The 15,698-nt window shown below is 46.8% G+C and overlaps 1 protein-coding gene across 1 annotated transcript; it reads left to right on the plus strand.

The window, feature by feature from the left end:
* The first annotated feature begins 1,197 nt into the window (after positions 1-1,197).
* Positions 1,198-15,698, plus strand: LOC135817367 (FACT complex subunit SSRP1-like). The gene is made up of 8 exons (XM_065330539.1): positions 1,198-1,414; positions 2,642-2,866; positions 3,483-3,555; positions 3,981-4,089; positions 4,657-4,711; positions 12,689-12,776; positions 13,276-13,391; positions 14,717-15,698. The coding sequence occupies exons 1-8, from the start codon at positions 1,257-1,259 to the stop codon at positions 14,991-14,993; spliced, it is 1,101 nt and encodes a 366-aa protein (XP_065186611.1). The 5' UTR covers positions 1,198-1,256; the 3' UTR covers positions 14,994-15,698.

Below are 15,698 nucleotides of genomic sequence, written 5' to 3' on the forward strand. Positions count from 1 at the left end.
GGGATTCTACGGTACCGAAGAATTCCGCGTACAGGCCCATGGGCTTATCTGATTGAAAAGGGGCATCAGATGCGTGTCTTTGTGGGCATGAGCTTGTACGCCAATCACGATGCACGGCAACAAGTACACAGAGCATACTACTAGTACTAGTGCTGGTTTACTCTACCCTGACTGCACTGCACTGCCACTGCCACTGCAACACGTCTACTAGTGTAATGTTAGTGCACTTGTACAGTGATACATTGGCAGTGAACTATTAGGCACGTGTATTTCGTGTGATCATGAGTAGAGACCATTACCAAACCGTCGGGCGCGACGATTGGGACAAACTGGGAACGAGGCCGGCACACGGGAAACTCGAATCGTTTCGTGAGCACGATTGGAGCAGCCCCAATATGGGTGATCACGAAGCGATTACGATTCCGGCTGCATCACGCATCGCGCATCACCCGCACCACGTGCCTGAATGGTTCAACGCACGGCTTCGTGCCGTGCATGCTTTGACGGTCTCTAGTATCGCGGCGGAGGTGGTGGTGGTGGTGGTGGTGGTGGTGGTGGTGGTGGTGGTGGTGTGTGTGTGTGTGTGTGTGTGTGTGTGTGTGTGTGTGTGTGTGTGTGTGTGTGTGTGTGTGTGATTCACTGGCCAGAAAAAGCCACTTCATAGCTGTGGTGTAGACTTCAGCCTTGCAAGATGTTGAATGGTGCAATCCCAGCACAATCTGCTATGGCTTCTGCTGTAGCATCACTATCATCGCCTCCGGCGATGGGCGTCAAATGGTCCAAATGGTGTGTGTGTGTGTGCATGTTGGTGTGTGTGTATGTGTGTGTGCACGTGCTTATGTGATCGCGTCCTTTTGTGCGTGTATGTGTGTGTGTGTGTTTGGTCTATGTGTGTGTAGTAGCGGCATGGATGTCGTGCACATGTCGGCATGGGGGCTTCTTCGTCCCACCTGTCAGCCAGCTGGAGACGTTTTGACAGAGCTTGTTTTACGTCCTGGATACGGAGCAAGCAACAGGACTCAATATGACACTGTGTCTGTGTTTGTGTTTGTACATGCGTGTTTTCATGCGTTTTGTAGAGACTCGGGTATTGAGCCAATAATAAATGTAGAAAGGAAAAGGATGTTGAAGCTAGGTGTCAGGGCGTCGAATGTCTCAGTACTCTGTCAGTTTTGTCCCTAGTTGTTGCACTTTCTGACTGTATATAGATAGTATCTAGTTACAGTGGTGGAGAGTTACTCTTAAATCGTTTCCGTATGTCCTTTTTTCTTTCTACGTTTTGTAGAGAAAAGCTGGAGAAGCAGTACCAGGGTAAGCTGACTCAGCAGATGAATGGGCCTATTTACGAGGTGCTGAGCCGCGTCATGAAGGCAGTCGCTTCAAAGAAGATCGTCGTGCCTGGCAATTACCGAAGGTAATGATCTTGGCATGCGTTGTCCTGTCTTTTGCGTGTGTTCTTTCCCCCTGTTTGTCAGCCGGCTGTGGTGCAAGTTGTACTCTAGTACTACCTGTAGTATCAAGAGTACATAAACCAGAGTGTGCAACTCGGGATAAGACTCGGGATGGTTCCTGTGGGAGCGTAATTCGTGCAGTGCGTCATTTTCGACGGCATGGTAAGCCACAGGTACTAGGTACGGTGAAAAGTTGCGTAACCAGTCGTGGTGGTGCAGGTCACTGAGTTTGTCCTGATTTCGGTTTTTTGATACGGAAAGCCTGGTGACTTTACTTGTCGGTGGATGTACACAGTCACACAAAACACCGAAACTGGACGTCTAAAATCAAGCAAACTTGGCTGATTTCCGGGCTATGAAACATGAAAATTTGAGCTGTACGCAAGTCGCGGCTTGGCTGACCTCATCAGGGTGACCTAGTGCACGAACTGCGCTGTTTCAGATCTGATATGCACAGTTGCACACTCTGGTTTATGTACTCTTGGTAGTATGTGTGAGCCACAACATCTTAGCAGAGTATAATGAGACAGGGTTCTAGCCAGGTCAAAATAGTAGGATGCCAGGGGGGGGGGGGGGGGAGGCAGGGGACATGGGAAGCAGTTACCCCGTATCCCATTTTTCTTCTTTCCAATCCTAGTAGTATTGTCCTGCCACGCTAAATGCAACGTATGGCGCGAATCCCCGACTTCGCCCGAGACAAATGTGCCCTTATTAACCATCTAGGAGTGACTTTCGACTGCATTTTCTTTGAATTGCAGGGAAACACGAAAATCGGAAAATGAGTAGGGGGGGGGGGGGGAGTCGCTGCGCCCCCCCCCCCCCCCCCCACACACCCACCCTTTGGCTCGAACCTTGTCAGGAGTTGCACTGGTGCTTGAGATCTGCACACGTACTGGACGTACCACGCACTAAGTACATCATGTTGGATGTTTCCACCCGTTGAGTTGCAGACTATGTGATGTCATTATAATTGATGTGCTGTCTGGGAGAGTACATGCTTGAATGGTCAGAATCGAACTGCTCTTTTAGATTTGTCGGTTTGCATGTGCACGTGTGTTTGATTGTGGGCGGGTGTTTTGTTTGTGGGCGTGTGTTTGATTGTGGGCGGGTGTTTTGTTTTTGGGCGTGTGTTTGATTGTGGGCGGGTGTTTATTTGGTTTATGTGTTTGTGCGTGTTTGAACGTGTGCAGTCAGCGCGGCGGGCAGTGCATCAGCTGCAGCTACAAGGCCAACCATGGCATGCTGTTCCCGCTGGAGAAGGGCTTCATCTTTGTGCACAATCCCGCGCTGCACATGCGCTTCGATGAGGTGGTCGCCGTCAACTTCTCGCGCGGCGGCACTGGAACTCATCGGTCGTTTGACTTTGAGTTAGAAGTCAAGAATAATATTGTACACATCTTTCAGAGTATGGACAAGTAAGCTGATGTGTGTTACTGATGCTTTTTTCAATTTCTTGTACATACATACAAACATCAGAAAGTTACTTGCTCCCAACACTAGTTAGAGCTCGCACTTTTCCCGCAGACTTTACTTCACTCGACTGACTCTTGACTGCCGTCCAGAGCACACGAGAACTCATAAAGGAACTCGCGAAATACCATTCACAGAAGAAGTCAGCCATATGATGTCAATTTGCTGATTTGGTGCGAAGTTCAAGGCAGGTGAGTACGTCACCATGGTATTCGCGTGGCTGGGTACAAGTTTTACAATTCTATAGCAATTCTTCAACTTTGTTGCAACAAAGGTCAAAATCGTACATAGCATGTCACGTCGCGGACGTTGAGCCAAGCTCAACTTTTGCGATGGCCCAGTTGAGCTGCAAGATGGATGCAATTTGGGAATTTCGCTGTTTCGCGGCCGTCGCATCACGTATCGCATCGCAAAATTGCTTCTGTGAATCCCGCTTTAGTCCTTTGTTTCCCGCTGGAACTTTGTATCGCATTCCACTGCTGTCTTGAACACATGTCTGTCGGAGTGTTCTCATGTTTGTTTGTGCATTTCATTGATTCCTGTTGATCTGCCTGTGTCCAGAGATGAGTACAGTCGCTTGTATGACTTCTGCTCAGCCAAGAAGCTCAGGATCCGCAATAAGGGCGGCAAGTCGGTACGTCCTGCGCTCTCTAGTTTTGTGGTGCACTGTTGTTGTTGTTGTTGTTGTTGTTGTTGTTGTTGTTGTTGTTGTTGTTGTTGTTGTTGTTGTTGTTGTTGTTGTTGTTGTTGTTGTTGTTGTTGTTGTTGTTGTTGTTGTTGTTGTTGTTGTTGTTGTTGTTGTTGTTGTTGTTGTTGTTGTTGTTGTTGTTGTTGTTGTTGTTGTTGTTGTTGTTGTTGTTGTTGTTGTTGTTGTTGTTGTTGTTGTTGTTGTTGTTGTTGTTGTTGTTGTTGTTGTTGTTGTTGTTGTTGTTGTTGTTGTTGTTGTGTGTTGATGTTAGCGCAGTGCGGCAGAGCCATACTTTGCTCACAGTCACTGGCTCGCTGGTCGGTGAACTCTACTAACATCTTGCGTTCTTCCCGTCCTCCGTGCATTGACAGGGCAGTGCAACGTATCGCGACGACTTTGACGACGACGACAGTGACCAAGATGCGTATTTGGGGAAGGTGAAGGCGGAGGGTGCTTCCCGCATGGACGATACAGACTCTGGTATGGTAGCAGCTGGGAAGCAAGCTGCTTTACTGCTGAATTTGTGTAGAAGTCTTGCTAAATCAGCATCAGTTTCATGGGTTTCACCAGCCTCTGAACCTTAAAAAGTACTGCTGGCCTTGTAATGTGTGGCACTCACTGAAGGGAATTGAAGATCATGATTTTCAAGGATTGTGTAGCATTTAGTCAGTAAAGCAGATCTGCTCATGTACACAATGGGTTTCTCCTCGTTTGCATTCCAAACACATTTGTGCGCATCCACTTCCTCTTCTCTCTCTCTCTCTCTCACTCTCTCACTCTCACTCTCTCTCTCTCTCTCTCTCTCTCTCTCTCTCTCTCTCCACTCTCACTCTCTCTCTCTCTCTCTCTCTCTCTCTCTCTCTCTCTCTCTCTCTCTCTCTCTCACACACACACACACACACACACACACTCACTCTCTCACTCTCTCACTCTCTCTCACTGCCATAATAGCATACACAGTGAATATTCGTTGACAGCCATGTCCACTCTGCTTTCTACATCGTGCATGACATTGTGTGTGAACTGGTATGTTGTGTGCATTGACAGATGATTCATCGTATGTTGCTGGCGTTAGCGGAGAGGATAGTGCTGGTGATTTGGAGTGAGTAACCGCAGTCAACATTCTCTTTAATGGAAAACTAATAACGCAGTCACGCAGTATCTTCTTAGTGAACCAAGTGGACGAGCTACCTTCAACCTAGACGGTTGTCGGTTGTTCTCAGGAATTGGAGAACTTTCCAAGTACAGGGATCGATTTATCTGGGTTCGCATCGCAGTTTGCGAATCAAAATTCACTGGCTGCGATTCGCTTTTTGTTTTTTATCGCCCAAAACTGCGATGCCCTGGCCATGTATACCGTTATGTACAAAGACCATTCTGTACTGTTTGTGTGCAGTTTGGATGCGACTGCCGTACACCACTGCTGGCTAGGGAGTAGTATTTACTACGCCAACCAACTGGCCTGTCCTGCCCAGTCCGCGCTCTGTTTGATTTTGGACACTGCATTAGCCACTACTATAGCACTGGTCGTACAATACTGCAGTCTTTTGAAGTTTTGTAGATCTACACGGCGGCGACTTTCCCTGAAGTTCTCCTTTCTTCTTTCACTCTCAAGCTCAATTCAGTTTGTTTCTGTTCGACAAGACACAGTTGAAGTAGATGGTTCTTAGTCTCATGTAGCCAACATGTCAGTGAATCTAATCACTGTCCAGAAGCGGGAAAAAGAACTGGACGCGCCAGGAGTGTCGATTCGTTTCGATGAAGAAGGTGTCACGACTGTTCGCGGACAACCTGTTGGACGAACGAGAGTTCGTCGAAACCTGTTCGACGACAACCCCGTTCGCCGACAGCCTTTTTCGCCGACAACCTTGTTCGACGACTGGTCTTTTCGTCGACTCCCCCCTTGGTTTACCGACCATTCACCGAATGACAATTCACCGAAAGACACTTCACCGAAAGACACTTCACCGAAAGACAAATCATCGAATGGACAATCCACCGACTGGACAATTCACCGAAAGACACTTCACAGAAAGACATTTCACCGAATGGCTATATCACCGACAAGACAGCTCACCGAAATTCTACTGTAAAATTTGTAATGACTGGTTCGTAGTCAGGCTAACTAACTTCACTGGCGCTCATTTTTACAGGGCTGAAATGCTTTCACTGACGTACTGGCGCTGGTTGCACGTTATCATGGTTATGTGGCAAATGTAGTACATGTACAGTCAGATGTCCGGTCGCATAACCAGTGCATGTGTCAGGTTTGCGTGCAAAAATTACTACATTTCCACGGTTAGGTTGTGACCAAAATGACCAAAATGGTAATTAAGCACAAAAATTACAAAGATGGAAGAATACTGAGCTCTGAAAAGCAGCGAGTTTTTACTTATTCCAATCATCACCACTGGTAAGAGTAAAACACTGTGTTAGCTGGTTGAAACATCAACAGTAAGGGTTCAATTTAGTACGTTTTGGGTGTAAATCAGACAATCAAAACCGTAACGATTAGCTAGATCTACCGCTTTTTGGTATAATCGTTTCAACCTGATTAAACATTAGACAAACGTGTTAACATTACACATTTACTACAGTGCTGGTCAATGAAATCCGATAAAAGCTCTGTTGTCGCGAGGTCTGACTGTATAATCAACCAGCCTTCCATTGTCAATCTTCCTTTGTACTTCGAGTTAAGAAGAGGAGAGCACAATGGAACCTGATTACGTGGGAAAGACACAACGAGGCGGTATGAAGGTTGTTCACAACGGTTATGCCTATGTCAAGGATAAGTCTGGCAATGGAGGTGTCACTTACTGGAGATGCGAGGAAAAGGACGGACTGAGCTGCAAAGGAAGATTGAAAACGGATCAAGGGGCCGTTACAGCTGCTACCGGAATGCACTGCCACGCACCTGACGCTACAAGAAGAGACTATTAGTATAAGAATAAGGAACACCATCACAGAGCGAGCAGCAACAACACAAGAATCAACCCACACCATCGTGCAAGCAGCGGTAGGAGCCGTCTCGCAAGAAGCAGCGACTCAGCTTCCTTCTGTGCGCAGCTTAAAGCGGAAAGCCCAGAGAGAACGGGCGAAAGCACACAATGCCCCGCCCAATCCTGGGTCGCTCCAAGAAATCGTTCTGCCTGATGCGTACACCATGACCTCCGGGGGAGACATGTTCCTGCTGCATGACAATGGCGCGGAGACCGCAGAGAAGAGGTTTCTAGTTTTCTCGACTTCAGATAATATTATTATGGATTTGCTGGTGAGACATGATGCAGATGGCTGGCCACGGTGCAGCGAAAAGAAAGAAGAAATACGCAGACTGTGACAGAAGGCTGAGGACCCTACTTCACTCATTCGAGGTACGACCACCTCTGGAATTCCTCAGAGGAATTGCACACAACCTGACCTTCAACGTTGTGGAGTGATTAGCTGGAATTGCAACATTTTCGCTGCTTGTCTATTGTTCTTCATTGATCTGCTCACCACTGTACACAAATGGAGACCGCCTCGATAGGCTTAATGGCCTCTGGGGAACCCTTGAAATATATTTAAAAATTCAAAAATCTTCAACATTGTGGAGTGATTGCAACATTTTCGCTGCTTGTCTATTGTTCTTCATTATTATTATTATGAAATGACCCAAAGGCAATGTGCCTATCGAGGGGTTCATTTGATTGAAAGAACAGTAGATGTAGATGTATGTACAAAGAGAAGTAGGGATTGATGAGGAGAGAAATGGGGAAAATCAACTGCAAGGTGGCGGAATTCCGTTGATTGCATAAGCATAGTCAGCTGTAAATTTCCTGAGGGCAGCTTTGAACTTATATGTCATTGATCTGCTCGCCTCTGTACACAAATGGAGACCGCCTCGATAGTTTAGTGGCCTCTGGGGAATCCTTGAAATATATTTAAAAATTCAAAATTCTCTTTGTCCTTCTTTATTTTTTCTTTCTTGCGGTGAAATGTCTGTTCGGCGAATTGGCCGCTCGGTGAACTGTCATTCTGTGAGTTGTGCATTCGGTGAAATGGGCATTCTGTGAACTGGGTATTCGGTGAGCTGTCGTTCGGTGAGCTGTCAGTTGGTGAACTGTCGCTCGGTGAATTGTCGTTCGGTGATATGTCGGGACACCCTTAGACGAGTTGTCTTTTCATCGCCTGTCCTGTTGGACAACTACTCAAACCATGCTTCAGAAGCACCTCATACCTACAGCCTACAGGAACTTTGATACAGATGAGGTGGTGTTTCCAGTGCACACACACAGGTGTAAAACATAGATGAAAATGAAGGGACATAGCCATGTTGCGAGGCGGCGACAGAGAAAGCAAAGAAGGATCATTGTAAACTATCAACAGTTACATCGTGGAGATTTGGATCAGATAGCACGTGCTTGAAGGCAATAGAATGCTATGAGATTCTGAACAACGTTGAGCTGAGCTATGTAGTTCCTGCTCCTTGATGATCGAGCAAACAAACAAGGATTTCTGTCAGGATTCTCCTCACACATTTGGATATGACAGGTTGTGGGCAATTCCGCGCAAGAATTCCAGTGATGGTCTGCCTTCAAATGAGCTTACCAGTGCTCTCAGCCGTGTGTCGCGATGTTGGTACTTGGTATGCTACTTGGGCGGTGCCTCGCCTGCAACAAGACGCTCGAGCGTGTTCTCTGTTGCCTTTTGCTTCGTCTTCACTCCCTCAAGGAACTTCCAAATAGTCTGATGACTACATGTAATGGTTGAAGAGAAACGGCGATGCCAACCTTCGATCTTGTTGTTGGTCCTGTCGTCGTTGTTTAGCGTCCGCTCGTGCACGTTCCACAGTTTTGGGAGGAAACGAAGGGGTTCTACACTCGCCGTTCTGCCTAAGTCGGCCGATGTAGTATTCTTCGAAGTAGTTCAACAGCGGATCCAGGGCATCGGGGGCATTGCTATCCAGAACTTCAAAGTAGTCAATGACATCTTAAAGGGGAAGTTAAGGCAAAAATTAAAATTTCACCAGTTGTAGTCTTCGGGGTGCTGAGTCGAATGGTCTTGGTCCGAGAAAGCTGAGACGCTCCCTTCCTACTTGAATCCCAATCGAACTCGCGCACTTCCACCGAAACTGGGTGACTGCGCCCTACTAGATGGGGATTTGTATGCAAAATGTCACTAAAAGCGCCGTTTCGTTCTTATAAAAGCACGGATGACCGCGATTGGCCCATATGTTGTAGTCTTTTGGACGCTGAGTCGACTGGTTTTGGTCCGAAAAGGCTGCGATGCAGCGTTCCTCCTGTATTCCCAATCGAACATGGTTGAACAAGTGGTCACGTGCTCCTGGGTGCCCAAATCACCTGGTCACCACGCCAGCAGGCGACAACTATTACTTTCACACCAAGGTTCAACTCGAGTTCAACTCGAGTGACAGGACTGCACCCAAAAAAGGTCAAACAGGCTAGTAAGTTGTACCCTGCAGGCACGGTGACCAGGTGACTGGTGTACGCAGGAGCACGTGACCGCTTGTTCAACCATGTTCGATTGGGAATAAAGGAGGAACGCTGCATCGCAGCCTTTTCGGACCAAAACCAGTCGACTCAGCGTCCAAAAGACTACAACATATGGGCCAATCGCGGTCATTTGTGCTTTTATAAGAACGAAACGGCGCTTTTAGTGACATTTTGCATACAAATCCCCATCTAGTAGGGCGCAGTCACCCAGTTTCGGTGGAAGTGCGCGAGTTCGATTGGGATTCAAGTAGGAAGGGAGCGTCTCAGCTTTCTCGGACCAAGACCATTCGACTCAGCACCCCGAAGACTACAACTGGTGAAATTTTAATTTTTGCCTTAACTTCCCCTTTAACATCTCTCAAATCCTATTGTTTTTAACCAACAGCCTCTGACTCAAGTGTCTAGCACGAGAATCCTGGGAGTCATTGTAGACAGTGATGTTTCTTGGTCTGGTCACATAGACTTTGTCGTTAGGAAGACTTGCACAAAAGTTGGCGCTCTTCAACGGTGTTTTCGGCAACTAAGTTTGAAGGCAACACGGCAGTTTATCCTCTCTGTTATCCTGCCTGACTTACTATACTGCTGCTCTTGCTTTGCAATGAAGCTATCCGCCAAGGACCGACAGCGACTCTCGTTCGTTTATCGTCGTGCTGTACGCGCTGCTTGTGGCTCGAAACTACAAGATGATGTCATGCCGCTGTTAGCTAGATTGTCGATTGATTCATTTGAACATTGCCTTATTCGTAGCATTGCTAAATTTATCCATGTTAATCATGTCGTTTTCCCTCTCCCAAATCTGACGGACCTTTTCCCTCCAGTTTCAACCGGCCCTAGGGCAACAAGAAGCTCTTTTAATGCTGTTTTGCAATATCTAAATTCCGGATGACTGACGGTGTCAATTCCTTTTCAAATCGTGCTGCACTGTTCTTTAATTCTTTGCCTATGGAGTGGCGCACCCAGCACCGCACTTCTACATTTGCTAAGCACCTTCAGACCATGCTAAAAGACGCAGCGTCTTTTCAGAAGTATTTTGATCTTCTCTTCAGCAAACGGCCTCATTGATCTGCATCGCTTGTATTGTATACCTGTGTTTACTGCTTACTGCTTATACTGCTGCTTTATTGTTCCAAGTACAGTGGATATCGGTTATAAAGTCATCGGACATAGTGATAAACCGGCTATATTGATACAAAATGAAGATATCAAAAGCAAAACCAGAAAAAAGCCAGTCAAATTATCATTATAACCAATATATCGGATATAGCGATAAATCGGCTATAAGGATACAGAATCACCATTCAAATCACCTCTTTGTGCAGAAAAATTATCGTCTATAGTGATAGCAACACACGAGTGTGAGGCATTGATGTCTCGACTTGGAGCCACATGTGTTTTGCATAGTGTATTCTGGTCTGATGCTTCCTGGATGATGCCTTTGGGCCAAGAAGTTCTTCACTCTAGGCTGGGGAAGGTGCAGCAGCATGCACCATGTAACAGTACGCTACATTAACGCGATCGAATACCCACACGTGTATAATGTGTATGTATGACGAGCGCAGTTGAAAATCGCCTGTAGTGATATACCGGTTATAGTGAAAAATCAGAAGGGCACGTTATAACCAATATCTACTGTATCAGTTTAGTATAGTTTAAACATCTCTTATTATTATTATTTTTCTCACCCCACACCCCTCCACTCTGTTATCGGCCCTCTTAAGAGATGTGTTCATCACTGTTGAGGCTTCTGATGGAAAAGAAAAAAAAGGAAAAAAGAAATACATCTCCTGTTGGCACAAAGGCGAGCGCCGGAATCATTTTGCACGCAAGAGCGAACTCCGCGTTCGTGGTGTAGAGCTCCAGCATCTCTGCATTGCGCTGGATATGTCGGTACACGTTCTGCGAAAGGTGAAAGAAACATCCAGTGCACTCGGCGTCAGGAAATTTGGACTTGATGGCATTAATCATGCCTAACTCTAAGTCCAACATCACCGTGCTGGGATTGAGATCTGGCCTGCTGTCCAACAAAGCCGACAAAAATCTCTCGTAGCACAGTTGAGTCTTGCTTGGAAGCAAGGCATACACGAGAGGGATGTTGGTACCCTGATGCAAGCCATGGACAGTGTATAGTTTGAGAAACAGCCTCGGAACAGTCTTGAATGTGCCGTCCACGTACCACGCGTCCCACTTCTCTAATATGTCCAGGCCTTCCTTGGTAGCGTTCACCAGGATGCGGTGATCCCCGGACGCAGCCCCACTGTCGTGCAACAAAAAGTCGTCACCGTTCGCCGTGGTGGTGTACTCTTGAGGGATGACGAGCTCCGCTAGTGAAGTCGGGTTTGGGGGAGCATTGCCTGCTCGGATTCTCATGCGTTGAGCGGTTCTTTTCAGAACACTTTCGGATGGCAGACACCCAACCGTAGCAGGTGAAGCAGAGTTTACAGCGGCCGTGACAATTTGATGCGTGGACTCTTGCGATGTGGCAGCCCGCGAGGATACTTGGTCCCGTACTTTGGCTACGTCCCCACGCATGGCATCCGGAGCATGAGTGTGGTTGCCAGTTACCGCCGTCACCAGCCCGTGCCTTGTCCTCATTCTTCCCTTGCAGCTCAAGGCATCCTTCTCCTCGCACTTCCAGTAAACTACTCCATCCTTTCCAACCTTGTCCACAACGTAGCCATACCCGCGGTGAATGAGCTTTTCTTTTCCACGCTTGGTGGTCGTCTTGAGATCTACTTCCATCATCAGTTCTCGTAGTTGCTTGAAGAACATCAACACATATGCCTTATATGGTTGATTGTTGAGAGGGCGCACCTACTTGTATATGTAATAAAGTTTTTGTTTTGATCCATCTGTTAGAATTGCACCACCACGCTCATGCCATGGAAAGGTTTCGCTCCCTTCACTTGTTTGTGTCCTCGCCCATGTTCGCCTTGCATTTGCACATTTCCCTTTCCCTTCGTTTGGTTTTGTTAGGCTAAGGTATATTTAGAGGTCGATTTCGTTTCATTCGACGAAAATCCCACACCTCGACAAAGGTTGTCGATGAAAATACCTTTCGTCTAACCTGTCACTCGGCGAGAAGTTCACACGTCGAAAAGGACAGTCACCTAATGGGCCAGTCAACGAAATGGCTTGGGGACGAACAGGATTCGACGATCAGTTGTTCGTCGAAAAATGTTTTCTGCGAACTGTCATGGAAGCGAAAAGGAGAAAAGCGAAAATTCTGTGCGCTGTGTGACTGCTATGCAAAAAATCAAAGTAAATCGATCCCTGAAGTACATTCATCAAGTGTCTACCTAATCACAAAATTGACGCCACAGGCTGACTGACTCCGGCGCAAACCCTGACAGTAGTTAGTTATCATGTATGACAGAAGCTATTGTCTTGGCGTGCAGTGCAGTGGCATCACTGAGTGTCTTCTTAACTGTTACTGCATGCTGCCCGTGGATGGCTGTAGTAGCAGCACATTGCTCATGTTTGATCACATTGAGCAGTTGGGCACGTTCTTACCTGATCTATTGAACTGGACTTAGCTTTCTTTTACGTCGTTGCCGTGTGGTTTGTTTGTGCGGTTGTTGCCTGTATAGGTTTGATTCTGATGCTGTGTTGTCGAGTGATGAGGAGAATGCAGCCAAGACAATCCCGGCTGTGGATGAGAGCAAGAAGAGGAAGAAGGTAGGTGACATGGGAGAGCTGTTACAGTGAATACCTGTGTGTGTGTGTGTGTGTATGTGTGTGTGTGTGTGTGTGTGTGTGTGTGTGTGTGTGTGTGTGTGTGTGTGTGTGTGTGTGTGTGTGTGTGTGTGTGTGTGTGTGTGTGTGTGTGCATGGTGTGTGTGTGTGTGTGTGTGTGTGTGCATGGTATGCGTGTGTGTGTGTGTGTGTGTGTGTGTGTGTGCGTGTGCGTGTGCGTGTGTGTGTGTGTGTGTGTGTGTGTGCATGGTGTGTGTGTGTGTGTGTGTGCATGGTGTGTGTGTGTGTGTGTGTGTGTGCACGGTGTGTGTGTGTGTGTGTGCATGGTGTGTGTGTGTGTGTGTGTGTGTGTGTGTGTGTGTGTGTGTGTGTGTGCATGGTGTGTGTGTGTGTGTGCATGGTGTGTGGTTCTTATTCAATGGCAATCTTTTTTCGCTTACCTGGGTACATGTCATGCTATTCGTGCCACCGTTTGTTCCAGGCACCAAGCAAGCCGAAGCAGCCAAAGGAGAAGGTAGAAAAAGCAGAAAAGAAAGAAAAGAAGGAACCGAAAGAAAAGAAGGAACGGAAAGAGAAGAAGGAAAAGCCATCAGCCAGGTTGGTTAGCAGGATTGCGTCCAATGTTTGTATCCACGTTTTGCAATCCCATTCCTGCCCCAATATGTCATTGCTTTTACATAGTGTTCCGAGGCTATGTCTGGCAGTGGACAGTCGACAGTATAACCCGTCAAAGGCGACCTCCTTGCACGGGTGGTCACCTTATCCAGGGACTTTTGACTGGAAATACCATGCCTTGGTTCTGGTTGCAGTGGTCCTGTAGGACAGTAAATTCAGTCGGTCGCCTTATCAGAGTGGTTACCTTGACAAGTTTCATTGTATCTGTAGTGTGTGTCTAACAGTATATCAGTGCTCTATATCTGTGTTTTGAAATGTTGCATACACTACACACATACCGGTACCTCTCGGTTATCCGGACCCCGAGGTTACGGGCACTTCGGTCTACCGAGCACCCTTTGGGCGACTTTTAGTGGAAATATTACTACTCTACTGTCACTTTTTGTGGAAATAGTGACGTCATAATTGTGCCATTTTATGGCCTTTCCGCATCAAAATGTATGTGATTTGGAGTCACGGACATTTCAAAGTTGCGGGCAGTGGCCAGTCCCTGACCGCCCGGATAAACGAGGTATGAGTATACTTACCTACCACTGTCACACTGTGTGCTTCACAGTCTCTCACCGGCATTCACAGCAACCCACCCCATTATTCTGATTTGCTTCAGTGGTATTTTCTCAGAAAGTGGAGGAAGGTAGCACAACTTTGTTATAATTGAACACCTGAAGATAGTTGCTAGTTTTGCTACATGTATAATCGATAGCTCGATCGTTAACAACATATTAGTAGTCGGTAACCAATTTCGATGATCGTTTCACCCCTAAATAATCATCCATGGAATATTCTCTTCAAATTCTGCAGATGTCTTTAAAGCTTTGGAAGTGGTTTTGTGAAATAAAAAAATGGGGGTCCCCGGAGGGTTTTACTACTCTTCTAGTTGTCTAAAAGTCGCAAATGTTGCCATTTTGCCCGAAATTCCAATGTTCCATATTCCTCGATATCACAAAGAACGAATATGGGAACCTACAAACTTTATCGCAGATTCAGAATCAGCATGAACTTTTCTTGGTAGTCCACCATTATGAGCAAATTATTACATTGATGAAATTCTGGTGAATAGCTTCCGAAAAAGTGTGTGGCAACGCCTGAAACTGTAGCGAATTACCTTTTATTTTAAGTTGCAAATACCGACACAACGACCAAGAAAAAGAAAGTGGAGATTATTGATGGAGTATGATCTGTGTGTGTGTGGCAGACAACTTGATATGTTAACCCACTTTATATTCTCGTTGTTTTGTTCACCGTAGCTCTACGAGTGTGGCGAAAGCCAAGAAGAAGGAAGCACCGATCTCGAAGGAGGAGATCAGTGATAGTGACAGTGGTGGTAGTGATGTTGTCATGGAGGATGAGAGTGATGATGATGGGGCACCGCCGGCAAAGAGGTCCACACGCTCACGACGCGGACAGTCGAACGACGAGGAGCTAGCCCAGCTGCCGTCCGAAGGCTCGAATGATGAGGAAGAAGCCGAGCTAACGTCTGGAGCTAGTGACGTAGGCAGTGATGATGGTGATGAAAGCGACTGAGCAGACTGAGCTAAGCTTGCGCGTGCGTGCGTGGGACCATTGGTAGCCATTTGCCGTGCGTCGACTCCCTGCTGTTTCCGTGCTTTGTGTGTTGTTGTCGCTGTGTGTCTTTGTGTGTGTGTATGTGTGTGTGTGTGTGTGTGTGTGCGTTTGTGTGCGTGTGTGTGTGTGTGTGTGCGTGTGCGTGTGTGTGTGTGTGTGTGTTGTGTGTGTGTATGTGTGTGTGTGCGTGTGTGTGGTGTGTGTGTGTTGTGTGTGTGTTGTGTGTGTATCGGTGTGCGTTCATTTTCATGAATGTGTTCATTCACGTGTGGTGTTGTTAAATTTGTTTTACAATGTTGGCGTCTCGTTGTCTTTGTGTGGATTTGAACTTTAAATTACACTGCTGCATGTTGAGCCGTACGTTGCAGTACATCAGATGTTCATGTGCCATGGAATGTATATATTGGACCCTGTAGTAATTCCCGCACTGTTGCTGACACCGAAAGTCATACAGTTGTGTTGTACATGTTACAATACCCCATAGCCTTCTCTGTTTCTGCCTCTTCTTATGCTGCTTAGGCTTTCTCACACTTCTATGACCTGGCCTGGTTGCCATGGGTTTTTTTAAAGACTTGAATTCCTTACTCTGATTGAGCCTCTGTCTGTGATTCGATGCTCTTATACACGCTTTGCTTTGCTTGGCCAACTACTCGCTTCACTGTT

The sequence above is a fragment of the Sycon ciliatum genome, chromosome 5 (genome assembly GCF_964019385.1).
Source record: "Sycon ciliatum chromosome 5, ocSycCili1.1, whole genome shotgun sequence".
In the NCBI taxonomy this organism is placed as follows: domain Eukaryota; kingdom Metazoa; phylum Porifera; class Calcarea; order Leucosolenida; family Sycettidae; genus Sycon; species Sycon ciliatum.